At 40.8% G+C, this 25,415-nt stretch overlaps 2 protein-coding genes across 2 annotated transcripts in view; one reads left to right on the plus strand and one right to left on the minus strand.

Annotated features, from left to right (window-relative positions):
- Nucleotides 1–6,451: 6,451 nt before the first annotated feature.
- Nucleotides 6,452–11,745, plus strand: LOC145432188 (uncharacterized). The gene has a single exon (XM_080308831.1). The coding sequence runs from the start codon at nt 6,452–6,454 to the stop codon at nt 11,198–11,200; it is 4,749 nt and encodes a 1,582-aa protein (XP_080164957.1). The 3' UTR covers nt 11,201–11,745.
- Nucleotides 11,746–12,842: 1,097 nt separating this feature from the next.
- The window catches only part of dock2 (dedicator of cytokinesis 2), a 99,237-nt gene continuing 86,664 nt past the window's right edge, over nt 12,843–25,415 (minus strand). Inside the window, exons 35-51 of the mRNA XM_026194526.2 lie at nt 24,659–24,699; nt 22,425–22,515; nt 21,442–21,549; nt 20,948–21,037; nt 19,838–19,942; nt 19,164–19,305; nt 18,678–18,759; nt 18,464–18,548; nt 18,004–18,090; nt 17,596–17,772; nt 16,243–16,326; nt 15,998–16,135; nt 15,393–15,520; nt 15,021–15,228; nt 14,757–14,862; nt 13,963–14,111; nt 12,843–13,551 (exon numbers count right to left, since the gene is read on the minus strand). Of these exons, the coding sequence (XP_026050311.1) occupies nt 13,489–13,551; nt 13,963–14,111; nt 14,757–14,862; nt 15,021–15,228; nt 15,393–15,520; nt 15,998–16,135; nt 16,243–16,326; nt 17,596–17,772; nt 18,004–18,090; nt 18,464–18,548; nt 18,678–18,759; nt 19,164–19,305; nt 19,838–19,942; nt 20,948–21,037; nt 21,442–21,549; nt 22,425–22,515; nt 24,659–24,699 (1,884 nt within the window). The 3' untranslated portion in view covers nt 12,843–13,488. The remainder of the gene's footprint in view (nt 13,552–13,962; nt 14,112–14,756; nt 14,863–15,020; nt 15,229–15,392; nt 15,521–15,997; nt 16,136–16,242; nt 16,327–17,595; nt 17,773–18,003; nt 18,091–18,463; nt 18,549–18,677; nt 18,760–19,163; nt 19,306–19,837; nt 19,943–20,947; nt 21,038–21,441; nt 21,550–22,424; nt 22,516–24,658; nt 24,700–25,415) is intronic.

Here is a 25,415-nt window from a genome sequence, read left to right on the forward strand (position 1 = left end):
CTCACGCTCCAAGATCCATCACTTTACAGATGAAAGTGGTTTGAGGTATTTAACAGATGCTATTAAGTTCCACCACCAAAGCTTTATTGATATCTGCACAATGAACGCAACCCAGTGATTCGAAAGAAAGCAGGACAGTCAGATGCTTTTACTTTATTATTTGTAGTATAGTATAATCCGGTGGAGGCAATACTCAGCTCCAGCACATCCAAATTAACCTACTTGTTTTTATTATGTATTCATCAGCTTGACTTGCTCATTAAATCAAGCTCATGATCATTCCCGCCCATTTAACCCCTGCTGCTCACCAGATCCAAAAAAGTTTTATAATGATGAATTTCCTGAATCATTGTTACACATACTCTACTTTTTTCTTCATCTGACACTTGGCTAAATGTAACTTGTGGTTTGCATTGATTTCTTGTCTTACTTTTGCTCACACAAAATTTCACCTTAGCAGGGAACTGGATGAAATAACTATTGCACAGAAAAAAAAAATCAATATTTCCACTTCCTACTTTTACTTGTTATCACTTAATGTTCCTGTACTGTGAATGAGTTGAGAAACTGAATCACATTAACCTGACATAGTTACAAATGTCTGCAAAATGGTAAAATATAAACGCAAACAGGTGGTAACAAATTAAAGGGAAAAAAACCCACCTAGCATAGCATAACCACTGTATCCCCTCACTCTTTAGTTCGGGTTTCCCCTTAGTCTGTTACTTATCTGGAGATGCCTTCTGAAATATCATTACAGTATGCTGAGACCAAACTGTGTCTGAAATATGTCATTTGTTCTGCAAATACTGGAACACTGTAATACCTTTCACCTGCCCATTTTTCAGCATCAAACTCCACCACTGTAGCTTCTGCAATTTCAGTCAAACCTCTGTGCTGCAGTGAATCATACAGTAAATGTGCTATATAAGCAATACACACTATCAAGGCTGTAGGCACAGATGACTGTTTTACATTACATTAACATGCAACCTGGCGAATGATCCCTGAAAGACAGAATGTGAACAGCACGGTCGCCTTTGATGAGCTGTCAGATTAGAGATTATCAGGGAGCCCCATTAAAACTCACAGCACTGTTCCACTTTCTGCTCCCCTATCAGCTCTTTGCAAAACCTGTCAGAGAGATGGAGAGACTACCAAGAGTATCAGAAAGAGGGCAAAAAGGGGGCTGATACGAGTGAGAGGGGGGGTGTTAGAGCAAGGCAATTACAAAGAGACAGGAGGAGAAAAGTGCAGCGATAGTAAAAGATCGCAGAGTAAAAAGGAGGGAAGGATTGCTGATAACTAGCATGTTATCAGCCTTGATTTACAGAGTTGTGTAGGTTATTCAGCACTCTGTGTTTTAAGCTTAAATAAATACAGTAAAGGTCTCACTGCTGGTACATTTCAACACTGCCCTCTACAGGCTGGAGTTTGAAGTTGATATTACTGGATCTTGAGATATATATATATATATATATATATATATATATATATATATATATATATATATATATATATATATATATATATATATATATATATATATATATATATATATATATCTCAAGGACAAACTCTTTAATGTGACAAATATTCATAGTGTTCACTGACCTCAGCTGACCTCAACCCCAACTACTGCATACTTCTGGATTCAATTTAAATACCTTAACTGGAACAGGTGAAAAGTAGTTCACAACACTGCTGACCAAAGGTAAACTGTTGGAATGGAAAAACTGTCCTTGAGCCAAAGTTTTATTTTGTAGTGGGAAAAAGTCCAGACCTCATTTTAACCATTTAACTGAAGGTTCAACACAAGACAGAGAGTAAGATATTTTGTATATAGACACCATTCTACAAAAGAAAAGTTTATAATGTTATATTGCATTCTGTTATCAGTCATTTAAAAGGTGTTTGTTGTGATCGTGCTTAATATAGAGAAATACGTGCACAACGGTGTGCCTCACATCACTCTATCTAGTGTTTATTTACCTGTCATAACTTAGCTGAATGGCTGCCATCTTGGGTAAAAAACAAAAGATGTTGGGAATGTGCAGAAAGTCTCTGTCATTTCCTGGAAGCTGAAATCCCAGGTACAAGTGAAAACCAAGAAACTTGTACTGTATTCCCAATGGGACGACTTACCTCACTAGTCTTGCGCCATATCAGAAGATGACTTTCTTCTTCTTCTTCTTTTTTAACAAAAAAATTCTAAGAGTTAAAAACTTGTTTGGTCTTACATGCCCAAAGGATTAACAAAAACCACGCTAGTGGTTAGTGATTAATATGACTTGAACCGTTTACACCTTAAAACAATGTTTTACTGCCCCCTAGTGGGTTTGGATTATAACCGCATTTGACGCTCACATCAGCCTGTCAGCCTCTGCTAGTGACAATAAGCACAGTAGCTAGTATATCTTTGCACTGCCATCATTTCAACAGCGATGCCAGTGCTCAAGAAGGAATTGTCTGATCTCTAATTTGCTTGAAATTAGTTGCAAATGAGCTTGCCAAGACTGCAATAGATGTCAGAATTACTGCTTTTCAATTATCACCTTCATTACTTTGCCATCAACTGCTCATTCATTATGTATTCTGACAGAGTTGAGCTGCTCAGCCATGTCCATCATCCTGCAGTCAGACTGATACAGAGCCGAGCTTCAACAGCATGGAACAGCCCCTCGATCTCAGGCCCAGCGATGCTGTCTACACCAGCAGCCAGTGTGGAGAGATACTGAAAAGCCCACAGTGCATTTGTAATTTACCGCCTATTTTACGCCATCCTAAATAAACTAAAGAGTCTTTTATGTCCAACTGTGCTGTCCCTGAAACTAATCAGTTTAAAATAATTCACCCATACTTATCCTTGATGGATTCAGCTCTGTGGGGAATATTTAAAGAGCTACGGTTTGTTTATGTCTTTTAGAAAATGTGTGTTTAGTCTTTGTGACTTTTGTGATAGTTAGTGTGTGTTATTCACAGTATCATCTAAGCAAATGCAGCCCTGAAGCTTTGATGTAAAGTCTTCAAGATAAATATGTAAATATGTCTCCTAAGCACATAAGTTGCACTAGTTAATATGACATCCAAGTTATAGTACCAACCACAGTGACACCTCTAATAAAACCTTCATGTCTTTAGAGGCAACACTTATTATAACAGGAGTTGTGTGTTAGTGCTTTTGATTGGTTTGTCCATCAGGAGACCTAAAGGAGCCACAGTGGAGGATCATAAATTTGACGTGTTTCTTGCTGCCACGGGCGCAACTAATGAGTCATATTTCCAAACAGGTTGCTGAGGCTTCTCTATTTCAAAATGCAATGTTTGCAACACTTCTCCATTTGTGCACCTGACTTTACCAACGTGTAATTTGGCAACTTCACACACATTCCAGAAAAATCTTAGCATTTTTCACTGTGAAGCAGTCTGTTAATCAGTCAAGCAGTGCTGTCCTATTAGTTCCTATGAGAATTCGCAGCATATCGTTTACCCTCACCACTAACCCAATCCATCCTTTTTTGCATAAATGAGATACATGACTCCGGTTTGAAATCACTCTGTGGTCACGGGGCTATGGTTCTGTTTGAAAATTCACACTCCAGACTGAAGTATAGGAGTACAGGACTGAGTTTAAAAGGTTATTCTGCAACTTTAAATTGGCCATAGAGAAACCTGGTGGTCAGTATGACACCAGATAATGGCAGTATTAATAAGGAAGAGGAGAAATATCTCTATTGTGCTTTACAACCTACTGACAGTCTGCACTCCCGCAGATAGGGCTCAAAGAGAACCAAGAGGAAATCCAATATGAGATATTCATCCACATCTGCCAATAATGGAAAAAACCAAAAACACATTATAAATGATATTTTCTAACATAAGGCCCTTCTGTTTATTTAGGACTACAATTACCACTAATTTCTATTCATTAAATGCAGCTGCCCTGTCTGCACCTTTAACAATTAATCTTAATGTTTTCATTAAAATGTCACTACAGCCAACGAAGAAAGGAAGACTTGCGCTCCCTCCTGACTTCACTTACTCATAATCTGTCAGGATTTTGAAGGGTTTAGTTGTGTTGTTTCAGAGTACGTTAGGCAGATCCCAGGGGTTAAAGAAATTAAAAAGCGAAGCTACAACAGGCCTGAAGGCTGTAGTGTTTTGTTTTTCTCTGCTGTAGGAGAACAGAGGAAATCTGCTCACCACCCTAGGTGCATGTTGTTATGTTTTCTTCCTCTGGGCCAGTACAGTTCTTCAGAACCTGGATGCTGTACACGCACTGCCCCAGCTGAATGGATGATCTGGGGCTGTTCATTCATTATCCATGCTCTCTCTAGCTCAGAGAACAAATTCTTTGGGGAACACCTGGATTGGTGTCTTGGAATATCAATATGGACTACAAATTACTCAACGTTAACTTTGAAAAGTGCCTTCCAGCAAAGTTTGCATCTCTTAGGTCCCCTGCTGCTTATAGTACATTAGAGATGGATGTTGCCAACATGATATCATTGCATTGATTTATGCAATACAGTGAATCTTTGATGATACAAGACAACCTCTCCATTTTCCACATGTAAACACAGAAGCCGAGTCTCTGCAAACATCTACCCTGGAAGATGTTCTCAATGACCTTGTCATGTATTCTGAATTACAACCCAAAATGCAGACTCTAAAAAAACTGGCAGCCACCAGTGTTATCCCCCTGCCTCCTAGTTGTTACACCTATGGTGTGAAATGTCGCCTCGTTCTCTAGTTGTTGCATTCACAAAATTTTAAGAAAACTTGACCTCTGACCTTGGTGTCAAGGTCAACAGAATTTGAACTCCTCTCAGATTTTTAGTACATGCACTTATGGTATAACTTTGAAAATTCTAGCGGCCTTTGTTATGCCCTTGAGTCAAAAGTCGGCGGTTGGTGTGTGTGCTGATTGAGCCACATAAGCAGAGTGATAAATAAGCTCAGAGTGAGACATCATTGCCACAAGAGATCTTTGTATCCTATGTGCGGAAATGGAGCGAGGGAGCGCTCTGTTCACTAACCTATCTTTGATGTACCCTTTCGTTTATGATGTCGTGAAAAAGTGCTCCGGCAGTTATTAAATAGGGACTAGTTCATGTTCACGCTAAGAGTGCTCTACACGTTCGCACCTCGGAAAACGTTCGTCTTTGTGAGTATTGACATGTGTAGAGACAGTCGTTATGTGTGTTTACATGGAGCGAACTGTATGCTGATGTAATGTACGTGTTAAGCTAGGCTAATCGGCAAGTTGTTATTAAGATGTGTGTTAACCAGCGATTCATTTTCATTTTTTCTCATGTTCTAGTTACATAAAAACAAGAAAGTCAAGCCTTGTGTGGAAGACCTCTTCTATTTGTTCGCTAGCTGTCTAACCTCACAGGGTCACGTGTCGTGAGGGCAGCATAGTAAAAAGACGAAGGAAAAGACGCCTACTCAGCGGGTTCAAACATACAGAGCTACTTTAAGCAACATGAGTCTACGCTCAGGAAGAAATTACCTAAAAGACTACGCTGCTGAAGAGCTAGACGAAGCAGCCGGTGGTGAACAGCAACCAGACGTTGCCACTCAACCAGCTACAACGCAGCAACGGTCTCAACCATTCGACACCAAGTCGCAGCAATCCAGAACCTCGACAAGGCGTTCTCAACGGACATCCTCATCAACAGCTTCTGCAGCTGCAAGGGCCTACGCCAAAGCTCAAGCAGCACGAGCTCAACTGGCCTTCGCTGAAAAGGAAGCTAATGCAATGAAACAGAGAGCTGAACTGGATGCTCATCTACATGTCCTCCAGTGCCAAAAAGCAATAGCCGCAGCTGAAGCAGAGGCCTCAGCCTATGAAGAAGCAGAGATTCAGAGCGGGGAGCTCTACGGAGAACTTTGTGAGGAAGCTGAGCCCATCAGTACAGTGCACCGCACTAACGAATATGTTCAACAACAATGTGAGTTACTCTACCCAGACACTCAGCACGACTCAGCACAGCCTCCTAAAGGAAATTGCAATGAAGTAGATGCACAAGACAGTACACAAATAACTAATCCTTTTATAACCAACACTCAGACGAAAACACCACCTGTAAATAGAGAAAGGAAACAGGAGCAAACAGTGAACACTGGTGTAGTCGACACGTACTGGTCCAACTCCACAAAGCACACCCCCAACCTTAACAACTGTGTACCTGAATCAAGTGAAATGCAACAGTTTGCAAAATACCTAATTCGCAAAGAACTAGTCAGCACAGGTCTTTTGCAATTTGATGACAAACCTGAAAACTATTGGGCATGGAAAACCTCATTCATCAGTGCAACCAAAGACCTAAATTTGTCTCCAAGAGAGGAATTAGACTTGTTAACAAAATGGTTGGGTCCAACATCATCCGAACAGGCTAAGCGCATTCGTGCTGTACACACCCTCAATCCTGCTGCAGGTGCGAAGATGGTCTGGCAACGCCTTGAAGAGTGCTACGGCTCACCTGAGGCTATTGAGGACGCACTCTTAAAAAAGGTAGAGGACTTTCCCAAACTCACAAACAAAGACAATGTTAAGCTGCAGGAACTTAGTGACATCTTATTGGAGCTTCAGTGTGCTAAACAAGATGGCGTGCTTCCAGGACTTGCTTACCTGGACACAGCTAGAGGAGTCAGGCAAATAGTGGAAAAACTTCCCTTCAACCTACAGGAAAAGTGGACAACTGTAGGAACACAGTACAAGGAGACTCATAGTGTGTCATTTCCTCCTTTCTCAGTTTTCACACAATTTGTCCAGCGGCAAGCGAAAATGAGGAATGACCCAAGCTTTGCTATGTCCAAGGCCAACACCCATGTCCCTTCTCCCCCAACAGAAAAACTGAGGTCTTATAGTCGCAAACCTACTGTGTCAGCACACAAAATGGACATTACGGCAGAGTCGGACCAGAATAATCTCAGTCCAAAGAAAATGGAGGAACCGGATCGCCAGTGCCCAATCCACAAAAAACCACATCCACTCAAAAAGTGTAAGCTCTTTAGAGACAAAACTATTGAAGAAAGACAAGCCTATCTCAAAGAGCACCACATATGCTACAGATGCTGTGGGTCTGTCCAACACATTGCAAAAAACTGTAAAGCAGTGGTTAAGTGTATCGAGTGTGACAGCCTTAAACACTTATCTGCAATGCATCCTGGTCCTACTCCTGCCCCTAAGAGTACTACACCAGGAAACAACGACAATGAAGAGCAAATCGAGAGCTCACCTTCAGTCGAGTCGAAGTGCACAGAGGTATGTGGCCAAGGTGATAGCCCACGTTCATGTTCTAAGATCAGTTTGGTCAAAGTGTATCCCGCAGGCCAAAAAGAGAGAGCTATAAAAATGTATGCAGTAATAGATGATCAGTCCAACAGGTCACTGGTTAAGTCAGAGTTTTTCAGCCTTTTCAAAATCAATGCCAAACCCACTCCATACACCTTAAAGACTTGCTCTGGCAGAGAACAAACCTCAGGTAGGAGAGCTGTAAACTTCTTCCTCGAGTCTTTGGATGGAGAAGTCAACATCCAGCTACCCCCTTTAATTGAATGTGACTCTGTGCCAGACAATAGATCTGAAATACCCTCTCCAGAGATTGCCCAGCATCACCCACATCTTCTTCCAGTGACAGATAACATCCCACCTGTCGACCACCACGCCCCAATCCTTTTACTCCTTGGAAGGGACGTCATCAGGGTCCATAAGGTACGTGAGCAAATCAACGGACCCAATGATGCACCATACGCCCAAAGGCTAGACCTGGGTTGGGTTATTGTGGGGGAGGTGTGTCTAGGAAAAGTGCACAGTCAGTCAGAGGTCAATGTCTATAAAACACACACCTTAGATAATGGACGTGCATCCTATTTTGAGCCTTGCCCAAACACAATTCACGTTAAAGAGAATTATGGGGTCACTATGAATGCAACCTGCATCACAGACGATTTGGGACACTCTGTGTTTGTTAGATCTGAGGGTGATAACAAACAAGCCATGTCTATCGACGACAGAGCATTCCTGACAATAATGGACAGTGAAGTTTATCAAAACCAAGAGAACAGCTGGGTTGCACCTTTACCCTTTCGCTCACAGAGAAGGAGGCTCCCTGACAACAGAGAACAAGCCCTAAAACGCCTCTGCTCTCTCCGAAAGACTTTGGAAAAGAGACCAGAAATGAAAGATCACTACATCCAATTCATGCAGAAAATGTTGGATAACGACCAAGCCGAGCCTGCCCCTCCTCTGCCACTAAATAAAGAACATTGGTATCTGCCCACGTTTGGGGTATACCACCCACAGAAGCCACAACAAATACGAGTCGTGTTTGATTCAAGTGCAGAATGTGATGGAATTTCGCTCAATCAAGTGCTTCTTGGCGGACCTGATTTGAACAACTCCCTATTGGGAGTGCTGTTGCGCTTCCGCAAAGAGCCCATAGCCCTGACAGCCGATGTGCAGCAAATGTTTTACTGCTTCGTTGTGCGCGAAGACCACAGAGATTATCTGCGTTATCTGTGGTATGAGGACAATGACATTACAAAGAGCATAGTTGAGTTTAGAATGAAGGTCCACGTGTTTGGAAACAGCCCGTCACCCGCTGTTGCCATCTACTGCATGAGACAGGCAGCACAGCAGGGAGAACGAGAACACGGATCTGAGGCAAGACAGTTTGTTGAGCGTCAGTTTTATGTTGACGATGGTCTCACATCAGTCGCCACGCCAGAGGAAGCAATCAACCTGCTCACAAGAACGCAAAACATGTTGGCAGAGTCTAACTTGCGCCTCCACAAGGTGGCATCAAACTGCAGTCAAGTCATGGAAGCTTTCCCTGTTGAGGATCGTGCAAAGGACCTGAGGGGAGTATTGTCGACAGTTAATAGCCTCTATGACCCTTTGGGATTTGCTGCTCCCATAATAATGCAGGGCAAAGCATTACTCAGGGAACTGTCATCTGATGGAAAAGACTGGGACACACTCTTACCCCCTGAGAAACAGGAGAGGTGGGACTTATGGAAAGACTCTTTGCAAGCCCTTGAGAACCTCCAAATACCAAGGTGCTACAGCCCAGGTACGTTAAGCACAACGAAAGTGAAAGAACTTTGCATTTTCTGTGATGCCTCCACTGTCGCTATAGGTGCAGTAGTCTATCTGCGTACAGTTGACAGTGAAGGACAGTGTCATACTGGGTTTGTGATGGGGAAGTCTAAACTCGCACCCCGCCCCGCACACACTGTACCACGCCTGGAACTATGTGCTGCTGTGCTCGCAGTGGAAATGTTTGAGCTCATCAGAGACGAGTTAGACATTAAAGTAGACAATGTGACTTTTTACACAGACAGTAGGATTGTGTTGGGGTACATACACAACACCTCCAGACGATTCTACATGTATGTTGCCAACAGGGTTACGCGCATTAGAGCATCCACCCATCCGAGTCAATGGCATTATGTACCAAGTGAGTTAAATCCAGCTGACCAGGCCACTCGGTTCATTCCAGCAGCAGACCTGCAGAACAGTACCTGGTTCTCAGGTCCACCCTTTCTGTACTCTGACCCACACACAGAACCACACACTGGTCCTTTCACGCTCATCGAACCTGAAAAAGACAGAGAGATACATCCGGAAATAAAAGTAATGAAAACTACTGTAGCAGAGCCACAGTTGGGTTCTGACCGTTTCAAAAAGTACTCAAACTGGATCACTCTTTGCAGAGTCATAGCCAGACTCATTCATGTAGTTACATCCTTTGCACAAAAGACAAGTGGGCGAAGGGGATGGAAAGGTTTCAGTGAGACACCGAGCGTCCAAGAACTCACCCGAGCCCAAGTAGTCATCATTCGAGCTGTCCAACAAGAAGCTTACAAAGGGACGCTTGAAAACATTAAAGAAGGAAGGAAGGTCAGTGGCATGTTTGATACACTCAAAAAGCTCGATCCTGTGGTGGACAAAGACAATCTCTTGCGAGTTGGTGGACGTCTTTCCGCCGCCGATCTCACAGAAAACGAAAAGCATCCTCTGATTATCCCATCTACCAGCCACATCGCTATGCTAATTGTAACTCACTATCATGAACGAGTGGCTCATCAAGGAAGACACATAACTGAAGGAGCTATCCGTGGTGCTGGGTACTGGATAATTGGAGGGAAGCGGCTTGTGTCATCTGTCATTCATCGGTGTGTCACATGTCGCAAGTTGCGAGGCAAAATGCAGATCCAGAAAATGGCAGACTTGCCTGCAGACCGAGTCACCCCTGAACCACCCTTTACCACTGTAGGCCTAGATGTATTTGGGCCATGGACTATTGTGACGCGTCGTACAAGAGGTGGTTGTTCCCAGAACAAACGTTGGGCTGTGTTATTCACATGCATGTCAACTAGGGCTGTGCATATCGAACTGATAGAGACTATGTCTGCTGATAGTTTTATCAATGCACTAAGAAGGCTCTTCTCTATTCGGGGCCCGGCCAAGTTTCTGCGCTCGGACAGAGGCACGAATTTTGTGGGCGCTTGTAAGGAATTAGACCTAAACTCAGGAAACAAAGCAGTAGGAAAGTACCTGCAAGAGAGAGGGTGTGTTTGGACTTTCAATCCCCCTCATGCGTCTCATATGGGAGGCTCGTGGGAGCGCCTTATAGGCGTTGCCAGGCGCATTCTGGATGCAATGTTGTTACGAACTGAACAAACACGTCTTACTCATGAAGTGTTGTGCACCTTCATGGCCGAGGTGATGGCAATTATTAATGCAAGGCCTCTTGTTCCCATATCCACCGACCCTGACAGTCCTGCAGTACTCACTCCAGCAGTGCTACTAACGCAGAAGATGAGTGCTGTGTCCGCCCCACTTGGGAACTTCTCATCAGGGCAGCTGTTTGGCAAACAATGGAAACATGTTCAACTCCTCGCTGACACTTTTTGGAAAAGGTGGAAGGGAGAGTATTTATCCACCTTACAAGGTCGTGCAAAATGGACAGAGACTAGACCTAATGTCAAAATAGGAGATGTGGTCCTGCTAAAGGATCCCCAAGCCAGCAGGAACGAATGGCCCATGGGACTAATAGTAAAAACATTCCCCAGCAGCGACAAGAAGGTCCGAAAAGTGGAAGTGCGGACTGTAAAAGATGGGACTGTTAAAATGTTTCTCAGACCAGTTTCAGAGATTGTTGTTTTGCTTGCAGAGACTGAATGAATATTCTTCAATGCTAGATGATGTTTGAATATGTTGTATTGATGTTTATTGTGATATAATGTGTGTATATCAAGCGGGGAGTGTTATGCCCTTGAGTCAAAAGTCGGCGGTTGGTGTGTGTGCTGATTGAGCCACATAAGCAGAGTGATAAATAAGCTCAGAGTGAGACATCATTGCCACAAGAGATCTTTGTATCCTATGTGCGGAAATGGAGCGAGGGAGCGCTCTGTTCACTAACCTATCTTTGATGTACCCTTTCGTTTATGATGTCGTGAAAAAGTGCTCCGGCAGTTATTAAATAGGGACTAGTTCATGTTCACGCTAAGAGTGCTCTACACGTTCGCACCTCGGAAAACGTTCGTCTTTGTGAGTATTGACATGTGTAGAGACAGTCGTTATGTGTGTTTACATGGAGCGAACTGTATGCTGATGTAATGTACGTGTTAAGCTAGGCTAATCGGCAAGTTGTTATTAAGATGTGTGTTAACCAGCGATTCATTTTCATTTTTTCTCATGTTCTAGTTACATAAAAACAAGAAAGTCAAGCCTTGTGTGGAAGACCTCTTCTATTTGTTCGCTAGCTGTCTAACCTCACAGGGTCACGTGTCGTGAGGGCAGCATAGCCTTACTTCTTGAGTTGTCGTATTCGCAAGATTTCAGAATAGCAAGAAAGAAATGCAAAAGTAGTAGGAAAACATGAGGAACACAAGATAAAAGATACACAAATAGTCTGACAAAGGGTGGTGGCAGGCCTATATATACACAACGATACAATGATGGCTAGACTTTTGACCAATCAACGGTCTCCTTCACTGTAGACTTGTAGGCTAATGACATCTAATAAAAACTGCAAAAAACAAGACACTAGAAATAAATGACAATCAAAATAAACCAGGATGCCACTAAACAGGGAATCAGAATAAGACTTGACAAGAAAGAGGATGACAAAGGGAAGGCAAGACTAATAAATCAAAATATAAAGAATCCAATAACAATAACTGTAAATATACTGACTAAAACTAGAATCTAAAATATCAAGAAACTCATAATACTAGAATAAATACTGGTATACACAGAAGCTCAAGTAAACTAGACATAAATCAGAAAACTACAAACAGTAACCTAACTGAGGAAGCGGTACAAGGAAACAATCCTGAAACCAAAAACCTTCCTATATTTGCATAAACCATGACCAACTTAAAACCATGTTTACATATCTACAAAAAGCCAAGATGCATGGAAAAGGCTTCATTTGCCAAAATACTCTTGCAGGTGTGGACAGGGTCTAAAACAGCCTTTCATAAGACGCTATAATCATGTTTATTTCCAATCTGAAATATGACCATTTTAGCATGAGAGTCTATGGGTACTGACTTTTAAAGCCTGCCCCAAGTGGTCATTCGAAGAACTACAGCTGTTGGCACTCAAGCATTGGCTTCATTTGTTTTACAGTCAAATCTCTCTTAAATTAAAAAGCTGTTCATTCATGAAGCTAAAGCCAAGATGAACTCTTTTTACCGTAAAGAGTAGAAGCGACTCTAACATTTATAAAACTTGGTATTTAGCCGGCACCTAAAGTATTCCTTAGGTAGAACTCTTCGTGAAAACCGGTGATGCAAAAAAACCAAAGCAAATTCCAAACTGGAAATACACTTAAACATTTATTTTTATATTTTAACAAAAGGTATAAAAAATTGTGACCAAATCATGCAGAAAGTAACTCCCAAAAGAATTCATACAGAAACACAAACTCAACATTGGGGTACACACAGCTTTGATGTTGTACAATGAGTTTCACAGTTTGTTGACTCTATTTGAGTTTATTAGACTTTAATATTTGTTGTATCAGTGCCAAAGCCTCGTGGCAACAAGTTCCAGTTTAAAGTCCTTTGGGAGGACACAGTAACCTTTGTGCTTTATAGAATTATTATTTTCTCATTAACTTCAGTGTCAACAATGCTGAAAGCCGTATGAGAAGCTTTTAATCAAGTGTGTCGGAGGGATGGTTTGTGTTTGCTCATTCTTGTAGAAGCAGAATTGATTGAAAAGCTGTAAGATGGCATTTAGCTTCACTGGGAATCACTTAAATTGCCAGGAAAAAGGTCACACAACAAAAATAGCCTTTACTGATAGGTAAAATCAATTATATTAAGGCAACAGCAACATTGAGACAGACAAGTAGACTGTGTGAGTCAGTGTATAATTGTGGATTTAGCTACAGGTCTTTGGTTTTAAAAAAAAGCATAGTACAAATAAGTAAAGAAGACAAGAAATGAAAATAATACATTTCAAAAATGGCTATCTCTTTCTTTGGGTGCATCACTGGGCTTCACTTCCTCTGCTCTGGAGCTCTGCCGAAACAAACACACATAATGTAAATACAGGGATTTTTCTTAATGGTAAAAATGACCTGAAATGTGCTCAAATAAATTATTTCAGCGGGCTTTGAGCTCCTGCTTGGAATAATTCAAGAGACTCATGCTGGAGATAAATTTTCAGTGCTACTTCTGTTAAAGAAAAGAGCTGAGATCTTCTGAAAAATATATTCGTGAATTCCTACTAAGAGGTCGCATACAGCTGACATCACTCATACCTGGACATTAAACATGAAGCCAAACAGCAGCCAGTGAACCTACCTTGACAAACCTTGGCAATAGCTTGACACAGATAAGTAAATAGGTGTATTTCTGTTCTTTTTAACTGAAGCACTTATTCTTGAATCTAAACCCAGTTAACTTAAACAGGTTGGGCTATTACTCTACCTTGGACTTGAATAACAGGTTGATGACACCCTTTGAGCGTCTGTCTGCTGTTCGGTCAGAGGTTGCACACACCGACATGCTCTTACTGTCCCTCCTGGCTCTGGAGGACTCCACCTCCTCAGCCCCTCCTGCCACTGACAAGGACAGGCCTAGAGAGAAAGAGAGAGAGGGGAAAAAACAAATGTAGTGTTTGTGTCCTCGTGATTACAATTTTACAGCAGATCTTGCACTGTAGCCAGGTGATTTTTTGTGACTAATTGGGCTCCCGCAGCTGTTCTGCCAATGACCTGTGTGCCCTAGCAACACTGGGGGCCTGTGAGTGCTGTATCTTCAGTGAGGCAGTGCAGCTTGTAGTTGTGTATTAACACCGCAGTGAGTGCTGTCTCAGCTGATTCAGTGAAGGCAGGAGGCCAGCGAAGCATCAGTAAATTGTGGCCTGATTCACCATAGTGCAAGGATGTGTAAATACAACAATCAGATATAAACCAGATGCAACTATTACATACTTCTGAGAAAATACAACATTCAAACTGATTTGCTGCCTTATATCAAAGTGTGTCTTAGGGCAAGTTGTTACTGTGCATTCCCCAGCATTCACTTTTTCTATTGCACACCATAGCATGCCAAGGTATTTCTCCTATTATGACCTTGCTTGTGCTCTTTTTTTCTTTGAGTCAGCTTTCCAGAGCAGGAAAAATGCAGCACTTCCTCTTAGGTCATGATTTTTTGACTTTGTGGGCTTTGTGCACCTCAGTCACAGTAATTCCATCACACCAGGTGGGTTTGTGTGTCACCTGTGATGGCAGGCAGCGATCTTGAGTTGGCATTGGTCAGCGCCACATTTACTTCATTTGGCTCAGACAAGTTGGTGTCACTGCGGAACTCCTGTTTCTTGGACAGCTAGAGGGAGACAAAAATCACAGAAAACTCAGACTACACTTCACAGAAACAGAGCGTTCTATTACTTAATCATGTAATGCAACCTTCCCCTCTTTTCTGTCTTTGTACCTTTTTCTCACATTTTCCCCACATTGCTATCCATCATCACTAATTCTCACCCGTTTGCATTCCAGTGTACTGGTCCGTTCTCTTTCCTCTGTGATGAAGATCATGCTGCTCCTTTTCTTTTTCTTCTTACTCTTCCTCATTTTGACCTCTGCATCACCCACTGTCATCATGCTCCCCTCCTCACCTATACTAACACTGCCACTGGAGCGTGGCAGGGTGGCAGAGCTCCAGGAGATTGGAGACTCAGGAGGATTGTCCCTGGGAGGAGGCAGGAAGATTTAGATTAGACATTCAAAGGAAATCCAAGCTTATTATCATATTTGTGTGATGCTTTTTCCATAAGACTTCATGTATGCAGTTTAAACTGAGTGTTATCGTGGGGTTCTCGTGACACAGTAGGGGTTCGAAAATGTGCATGTTACCTGTCTGCATGTGTCTTGGTTGGCGTCCCACACTCGGATCCCTGCAGTGAGGAAATCGAGATGACGGACTGACGAAATGATCGCAGCATGGAGCGTGGACGAGTAGACTTTCTCTCATCCAAGTCCGGCTGGAGAGAGAGAAAGACAAATGTGAACAATATGTAGATTAGCCGAAAAAGATATCGTAGAAAAAGTGACATCTCTAAAAACAAAAAGAACAAGAAAAAAGTAAAACTGAGTCTAATCACTCTTAAAATGGTGGATAATCACTCTACTCCAGTTTTGTTTAATTTCTCCTGAAAGGCAGTGCCAATTACAAGTTAATGACCACATTTGCCCCCGTTAAAACCATCCAAACCCTGTTCTAGTTGCAGAGAAATTTAAAAGGTACAAATCCCACATCAACACTCTTCTCACAGCGTTTTCTGAGTACTTTGATCTTTAAATTCGCTTGGGTCAGCTAATTTGCAGCTTAATTAGCTCTACACTGCTCTACCACAGCAGCTCCATGTCCATCTTTGCAGAAAAAAAGATATTCTGGATTACGGAAGCATCATATTTTAGTAGAAAAGTTAGGATTTTCCTACATTTTTCTTTCAGCTTACCAACTCTCTCACTCCGTACTCCTTCTCCACTTTCTTTTTCAGCTGTTTGAAACACTCCTCCATGCGCTCATGGAAAGGACGCAAGTCCTCTGTCACTCTCTTCCCATGGAGGGAGATTCCTCCACCTAATAATGGGATCTGGAAATAAAAATGCCATGGTGTCAGCAGAAAAACACACACACACACATATAAAAGTAATGACTATATATGTTGTGTACATGTATTTGAGAATATGTATTAAGTACCTGCCATGCGATGAGGTCCTTGAGGCGAACCAGCTTCTCTCTGTCCTCCTGGTGATGCTGGGTGTACTCTTCAGTAAAGAAGGCCTGATACAGAGGAAATATTATATAACACTCATTTAAAAAATGATAAAAATCGATTACTATTTCACCAGCTAGCAAAAATGGTAATTTACTACCATCCTATGTGGAATATTATAATACTGAATAGTGTGTGTGGAGGCACTTAAATGATAGTCAGATAAGTACATTTCATTTAATGTCATTTGGACTGCAGAAACTGACTTTGATTATATTCAGTGAGCCTCAGGAGGTGATAAAGAGTTTCTTCTTAATGGATTTAAGTTCATCATGAGAGACGAGTCTTGCATGAGAGCACTCTCTTAAGCTCTGATATCTGTTAAAGGACTTACTTTGTTACGGTGAATCTCTGTTCTTTTTCGCAACCCCTATTTGGCTGTACGTGGTACGTGTTACAATAGATGGCAATAGAAATATATATATATAGCAATATAACAGCTTTATGCAGTGGTTCTCAAACTTTTTCTCTCTCAATCTGATTTAATGAAAAACAATGTGTATCTAAAAGCACTTAATTACTACATTTCAAATATTTAAAGGCATCACAAAATTCACAGAAAACCAATTTTTTTTCGACATCCTAAGCTAAGCATTGAAGTTGTATGACAGCGAGGTTTTCTAAAAGAACTAAAAGCAATAAAAAAACGTTACTTAATTTTTAATAAGAAACATCTGTAGAGATCAAACTCTTTTCCAGGCGAAGTCTTTAAAGACTGCTTTGTTTCAGAGTCATGAAAGAAAAAGAAGACTCAAACAAACATGTGGTTCGCTTTTGTTACACTTTGAACACATATCCATTTCCTTTTGTCTGCCACAAAATATCCAAATCTGGCTTTATGCTCACAGTAAATGTGACTGTGCTTATTACTTTCAGTTGGCTTTTGATGATAGCTAATTGTGACTTCAAAATATTGAACACAAAAGTATTTACTGAACTTAAATTTTGTATTAAAATAATAATAATAATTATGCAGGAATGATTCTCTCTTTTTTTTTTTAAACAAACACATGCACCTCATCCAGTTCTCCAAGGTTTCCTGCAGGTACTAGTTTATCATTTTAGAAATCCTGGTTTAAGCTAAAGTACTTTGTTTCCCCAAAAGGTTACCATTAAGTTCAAAATGAGTTAATTTTTAAAAATTAAATGACAAAAGGTCTTAATAGAGTTTTCAGAATCACGGCTTTCTGTTGTTGTTGTTTTTTTAAATTTTATACAGCGTCCCAACCATTTTGGAACTGGGTTTGTAATATTAGTGATGATCCTTGAGAATTTACCTTTTCATATTTTGCAAAGCCACCCATGACAGCTGGGTCAACGATGCCGTTGAGCAGCATGGAGAGAGGGTTGATAGGAAGGCTCCAGTCAGACTGGTATTGGTTAATCATCGTTAAAATCTTCTCATTTGTTGACTCCATGGTCTCTATGGCATTCTCCAAAGGAGACAAGGTAGTCTGGAAAGGGAGGCAGACACACAGAAAGAGTAGAAGAAAAAGGAATGAAGGTGGATGGATGGAGAGTTTTCAGATCGGATGTGGGAGACGTATAATAAAACCTTTAAATATTAAACATAAAAAAAACCCTGTAATCAGTGGTGTTGAAATGTGAAACGCATTGCACTGGAGATAACTTACAGCAAACATACAAGTCAAACATGGAGAACAAACATGGCCCTGTAGACTTACATGCTTCATGTCAGTTGCTTCAAACCAGCGCAGGATCCCAGGCAGCTTATAGACAGTGGTAAAGGTTGTGCGCTCAATCCACATGGACTAAAAAAAAACAAAAAAAAAGTATAAAAACAGAGAAGCTGTCAGATAAATCTGTACCACTTCTGAATACTCTGATATCATATCTTGCATTGAAGCCTGAAATCTTAACAGACGCTTGCTGCACAATCTTATTTATTCTAATCTAATCATACACCACAGTAATACCGGAATCTGATGCTGCATCTCAAGAGCTCATCTGAAACCTTTAAACACAAGCCTCAGCATATGAAAAATCCTGCCTTTGAATAAAATCCTATTATTTTATATATTAGAAACTCACAGTTTCAGACTGATAACAGTTCTAGTACAAAAGTCCTTGAAATGCTTTCATGGTCCCTGAGGTCACACATTTCATTTTAAAGACATAACTCACAGCAAACTCATTGTTTGGGTCCACGGGTCCTTTCCTCACAGGTCTGGAATAGTGAAAGCGCTGCACATAGTTGGACTTATAGAAGCTGAAGAGGAAAGAAATGAGTCAAACAAAGACAACAGAAAAATCATGCAAAATGAGGCACAATATACATTAGGTGTACATATTTAAAACCTCCAGTTCATTTTTAAGCACTAGCTTGAATGGCACTAACTTGATGATCTGGTCAGGAACGGGTTTGTTCTTCAGGCGAGGAGGGATTTCGAGGACTGGCTGCACTGTAAAACACTGGATATCTGTTTTGGACTGCTCAGAAATAAACATAAGAGATAGATTCTCAGTATCTCTGTGAGTGTACAAACTCATAGTGGAGGGATGTGTTCATACAGAAGTGCATCAAAAGGAACAGGACAAGTAAACTAAAATGAAATTTTAGTTTGATACACAGAGATCTGATGGTTGGTTAAGATGTACTGTGGTTCTGGGTTAAAAGGTCCCTGGATATTTAGTACTTTCAAATGTGTTCAGTGACCCAAATACTTAATAATCCCGAAGGTGCTGCATGTGAATATTTTATGACTTCTATGCTAGTGTGCTGGTGAACACTGTAGACCATGCAGAATATTAAAATTTTCTTCGTTCAATATGCATCTACATATGACTGTAAATGAATAAGTGTGTAATGCTGCTTGAAGGATACACTGAAGTGGAGAGTTCTTGATATCATCCCCTGGCATGGTGGTTGTGTTGAGACGCACGGCGCTGGGGAACTGGCTCATCAGCTGGTTCTGGAAGTCCTCTCTGCGCTCATACTCCTTACCACGGTGGATAAACACCTTGTTCTGAAGCCAGGGGGAATAAACCAGTGTTAATACTGATAATAAAGATTAAGACCCAGCTTATCTTCACAGGAAAGTTCTTTGCCTATTTAAACGTCCTTAAATAGGGCAGAGTCCACCTAGGAATGGCAGACACTGAAATTCTCTCAAAGACTCAAAAGTTGGACCTGATCACCTTTGACTGCCCTCTTATAAGCTGAGTACTGACTTTGTCTTACTTGTTACCACAGCAGATTAACACACATAATCATAGCAGAAGCAATAATCATTGCAAAATTATATTTCTGCAGCCTGTTGCAATCAACACATCCAAAATGTTTCCGGAGGGTATCGTATGTCCCACTCTGCTAGATACCTGCTGGTGCGATTTAAAAAAAACTGTAAACAGCTAAGCTTAACTGCCAATAACGTTTTTTAATGGAAGACAGTTAGGATTTTGTAAATGGTGTGAATTCCTTAATATCTACTTTATGAGTGTTTCTGGTAACAATTTGAAGTATTCTCTAACTCAACTGTGACACAGCAAAATACAAACCCTGAGGAATGGAGGGTAGCCCTGTCCATAGTAGCCCACTGCAAAGTAGTCTGGTTTAGGCCTCAAGATCTTCATAATATTTTCATAGAACTTGGCTTGTTTTTCCTGTAGAGAGACAGAAGGAAACAGAGGATGTGTCCAAGGGAGACTTTCAGATGTGCACTTTGGGCAGTTTAATCAGCTCATGCCAATGACAAAGCTACGCTCAGCAGAATGCCGGGCCTGCGAGGGTGATAGATGTAGTGAAAAAAAAGCACACCCCATCCAAGGGCAATGTCTGTCATTTATATAACCACATAAATTCAGCATTAGCTGAGAGAGCTTCTGCTGCAGTCATATAAAGAGAGGGAGAGATTTTTCCATTGTTGGGAAATGTGTGATTCTCTTCGAGGAGTGGAAGGAGTTATTTGAGTGAAGGGGAGATAGAGGAGAAGGTGGTGCTAAACCAAAAGTTAGTAAATGGGAGAATCACTTCTTCTGTTGTGCAGAGGCAAGAGATGAAAGAAGCGGAAGTGTGATTGAGATGACAAAGTGAGGGCCAGGAGGACTTTGAAGTAGCTGAAGACTGCTAATGAAGAATCATAATTTTGGGGTCATATATTTATGACACGCCATAAGCTCAAAAAAAAGCTTGATTTAAAGGAGTATTTGACATGCCGAGTAAGCTTTAAAAATAGCTGTTAATGTTTGAGTGTGCAGATGATGTAACAATATATTCAGAGGCAGTGTTGGGGAGTAACGGAATACATGTAGCGCCGTTACGTATTTAAAATACAAAATATGAGTAACTGTATTCAGTTACAGTTACCGTTTAAAAAGGTGGTATTTAGAATACAGTTACTTTGCTGAAATAAAGGGATTACACGGCGGTATTTTCCTGTTTCATATGTTCGGCTATGCCCTCTCTATTTTTGGTTACTAGATGACAGTACATATTTATATTATTATAGGATGGCACTCCCTTAATCAAAGACGTGATAAGTAGCCTGAATTCTCTTTCTTTCTTAAACCCCCCAAACATCTAAAACATCTATAAAAGGGAAAGGGGAAAAACATGCAATCATGAATGCTACACAGAAGACATGAACCCCTGTGATTGTAATGTATTACCAGTCTCTTGCTGAGCAGCTCGTAGTCAAAGATCTCATTTTCGTACTGCTCTGCAAGTTCCTTACACAGAGTGATGGCCTCTTCCCACATCTAAGCACACAAAGGAAATAAACAGAAGTGTCCTTCATTACACCATCTGCTAATAAATCGGGCACAGCTGTCGTGGTGGGAATTCATATCATGAAAATGTCTGTGTCCAAGTCTCTGTGGAGTGGAAGGAAGTCTCTATCTCAGCTTCAGAGAACATGAGACACTCGGGGAGAATACAAAATGAATGTGACACTAACATACAGCACAGTGATCATGTGTGGTTGAAGGATATCTGTTTTGATGTCTCCGATATCCTCGAGTGAAGCAAATAAGAAAAAGAAGACAAAAACGAACAACAACACACGGATTTTCATTAATGCAACTGAGCGCTAATTAGTACTCAATTAATCACTCAGTATCGGTACAGCTAAGCAAATTTTGACATTGTCTGAAACAATACCGACCTTGCCCTTGTCAAAGTAGTCAATGATTGTGTCGTAGAGAGTTTCTTTGAGCTGTCGCTGCGTTTGGGAGCCGTGGAACTCAAACTGACTGCACATGTCATCTGACCACTGCAACAGAGACAGAGAGGAAGTAAAGAGATATGGAAGAAAAGACAAAGATAAAAACAAAATGAGATATTTCCGAAGGGAGGCCCAACTTGATATTGCTGAAACAAAAGAAAAACTTTGCCTTCAGGACTACTCTAATTTCTGCTGTGCCATTTATCACAGAGGAACAAAGGGAGAAGAAGTACTTAAAGCTTACAGTTTCATTGTTGTAATAAATCAATATTAGTCCTAAGCGGAGCATGTGCAAAAACAGCAGCAGAGTGCCCATTTATTATATAAATGAGACAACTGTTTATCTTCTATTACATAAATTACACAGAATTAAATTTAGAAAAAAAAAAACAGTACATCATGATTTTTAAAACTGTCTAATCTGCTTAGGATAGCAAAGATTATAGCATGCTGTGTGTTCCAGCCTGTTGTTTCCAGTAGTGTGACCGGAATGACAGGACTGACCCTGCAGATAAATGGAGATTATAAAAATTGTTAAATAGAGTTCAACTGCTTTAATGTAATGAGACACACAGAGGAGATGACGAGCAGGAGATGCTCAAATTCATGTGTCTTATAAAAGAGTTGAAGCGACATAAGAGGTCAAACAGCCTCAGACTCATACATGCACATCCTCACACACACACACACACACACACACTGGGCAAGTGCACAGCATCAATCACCATAGTGATGTAGCTGCAGTAGACGACGCAATGCCATAAACTAAACTCGGCGCTTCATCATTTGGAGGCCAGCGACGTTTATCAGCTAATGCAAAACTGTCTCAGTTGTGGCAAGTGATTAAGAAGAACAAGACACCGGGGCCAGCATTAAGCAACGATATGTGTCTTCATATGCGTGCATGTGACTGTTTGCCCCACCTTGAGCAGACGAGAGTGGAGCAGCAGTGTGTACGCCGCCTCTGTGTAGTTTTCACACTCCAGGTGAAGGTCCCTCAACTTGTAAAGGTACCTGAGCACACACAAGTACAAGAAAAAAGAAAAAAAGAAGGCACACTCTTTAAACAAGAGAATTAAACCTTATTCCACTAGGTGCCACTGTTGGGCAACCTGAAGACCTGCAAAGGAAGCATTAGCCCTCTTTCTCTCTCTTTTCTCTCACTCTCTCACCCACAAACACACTGGTAGATACCCTGAAATATGTACTAAGCTTAGCAAAAGGTCATTTAACACTCGCACACACACACCTACACACACACACACACACACACAAAAGAGCACAATTTAGCATATGTCTTATAATGGTCTGACAGATGCTTGTAGGCCTATAATGTTTTATAGGCCTGACAAGGGGGAAAATGGGATTATTTCTTGTCACCTGGAGGACCGGCTTTTACTGCTACTGCTTTTAGTTTTGATCTGTTTTGTTGTATCTTGCATCTGTCAAGACAAACTTTCTCCACATGGCCAGAGGCTGGACTTTGTTGCTAAAGCACTGATGACAAAGTAGGAAAAGAAATGTTTTCTGGATGCTTTTAAATGAACAGTCCCATATCTGCTTGCAAAGTAAGGTGTTGGCTCACAGGACAACCACTTATTTTGTCTGCCTAAATGTTGACAGTCTCACTTTCCTTGTTTTTTATTCTTTTTTTATGTCACACCTGCTATTTCCTTTCTCACACTTTCAGATATAACAATTTTCTGGTTGGAAATGTATCTGGCTGTAAGTTGTTTATGACAGTCCAGTCATTGGATGTGAAATCAAACAGAAAAGGGAACAAAAAAACTGAAATGTTTCACTCCCAAGTCATTTGCAACTTACATTAATTACTCAATCTGTTTGACTATTATTTTAGAGTCGTGTATTCATCTCATTTGTTCTCTGGCATCCTGTTTTTCACTTTCTCTAGCTTCATTTTACCTGCACGTTTCAAAACTGAAAGGGTTTTGATGATCCAAATTTAGCAGGAGGCATCTTTTTTATTCTTCTATACTCGGTTTTGTTTGATACAAATAAGTAAGTTTCATCTTATTATTTGCACCTTGAATAGAACAATATAAGAAGTGTCCTATTTCCATATTACAGGTTATGAGTGTTTAGCAGTATCTTCATGCTGTAAAAAAACAAAACAAAAACCCTGTAAAATATCAATAGGACATCAACATTTCTATTCTATTACAAAGGGAATGGATGCATTCCTCACAGCTCCTATGTGGTAGAATTGTCTAGCTGTCTCACATTCTTATGAGACAGCTACACAAAGAAAAAGAAATTACAGAAAGCTACAAGCTTCAGTGACTAGTATGTAGCACATATAGCGAATAGCACTACGTGTATGTATAGCAGAATGAAACTTGGCGAAGGGAGCAGATTCAGTTTTCAACGTACTGCATTTAGAGAAAAAGACATTATCATATGCACCAGGGATGCGAACCAAAACAGCGAGGTGAGTCCAGTGCAGTTTAATTTCATATTTTCTTTCATAGGATTTTGAAATGATGACAGAGTTTAAATCTGAAGCTTGATCATGTGCTTCATCATTGTGGCTGATTTGGGTTGTACGCAGCAGCACAAAGGGAATTTTAATTAGTTTTGGGTTTCATTATCCATTGTTATGTAAGCGCACCATTAAATTGTGACTAATTATATAACACAGACATAAATTGTCTATTTGCATTAAAATATATTTGTTGGCTGACACCAATAAACCAGCCAGCTAAATGTTACTGTATTATCCACAGAGCTGACAAGGCAGTTGATCAACCACTGACTTTCACTCACATTCACACATACAGATAACTAATTTGTCTAAAAGCCATACTCAGAAGTGCACTGCGGGACCTGACTAGATCTGTACTTCCTCTCCTCCTCTCTTTCCTGTCTGTCCCGCTCATTCTCTCGCTCTCTTACAAATGGTTCTGTCTCTCCCTGTCTCTCCACCTCTCCCTCCCTCACACTCATCATGTCTCTCTCTCCCTCCAGTCAGGCCGAGCTGATCCTGTGGATTTTGACATTAATTCAGTGGAACTCATATAATCCCTTGTCAGATTATAGAGCCACACACACACACACACACGAACGCATGCACAGACATGCACAGACATGCGTACAACACAGATATGCACCATTTAAGTTAAATCCAGCAAGTAAATACCTGATATACATCGCTTCACGATTGATGTCCTTGTAAAAGTTCTGCAAAGACAGAAGGAGGGGTTGGTTAGTGTAGTTTCTGTGTGTATGTATGCCTGTGTTCGCATGCATATGCATATATAACTGATAGAGGTTTTGAAACTATGCTATTAATTCCACGTTTATATTATACTATATTATACACCATAACATGCTGTATCACACTATACTATCCAATAATATGTATACTATACTGTACACTACACTACAACACTACACTATACCACATTACACTATCCTATTTTATACTATACTACAGTACTATACTATAATACTGATTGCTTGTGCTTTAATGTGGGAGCGTGTGTGTTTTCAAGTGTGCTAGATAAACTGCACAAACTCCCAGTTTAATTAAGTTTAATGATATCTACAGTGAACAGAGGAGGGGAACGAACTGATGTAACCTCACCTCCCATCACTAGCACAGGCCAATACACACAACAGCACCAACAGACACATAATCACAAATGTGACAAATTATAGTTAATTTTTCCACAGTATACCATCGAACCATTTTATATTGTCAAGGGTAAGATTTATTATTTATTGGACAATGAATTTTAAATTTAGGGAGCTAACATGTTTATATAGGGTGCCCATCAAGAAGACAAGTAAAGATTTGCAGCAGTCCACCTGTCTTTTATATCTATAGCAACACAACTTTCAGTAGAACTACAGCATCACTTTCTATCTTTTATAGAGAACAATACAGCAACTGA

The sequence above is a fragment of the Astatotilapia calliptera genome, chromosome 2 (assembly GCF_964374335.1).
Source record: "Astatotilapia calliptera chromosome 2, fAstCal68.1, whole genome shotgun sequence".
Classification (NCBI taxonomy): Eukaryota; Metazoa; Chordata; class Actinopteri; order Cichliformes; family Cichlidae; genus Astatotilapia; species Astatotilapia calliptera.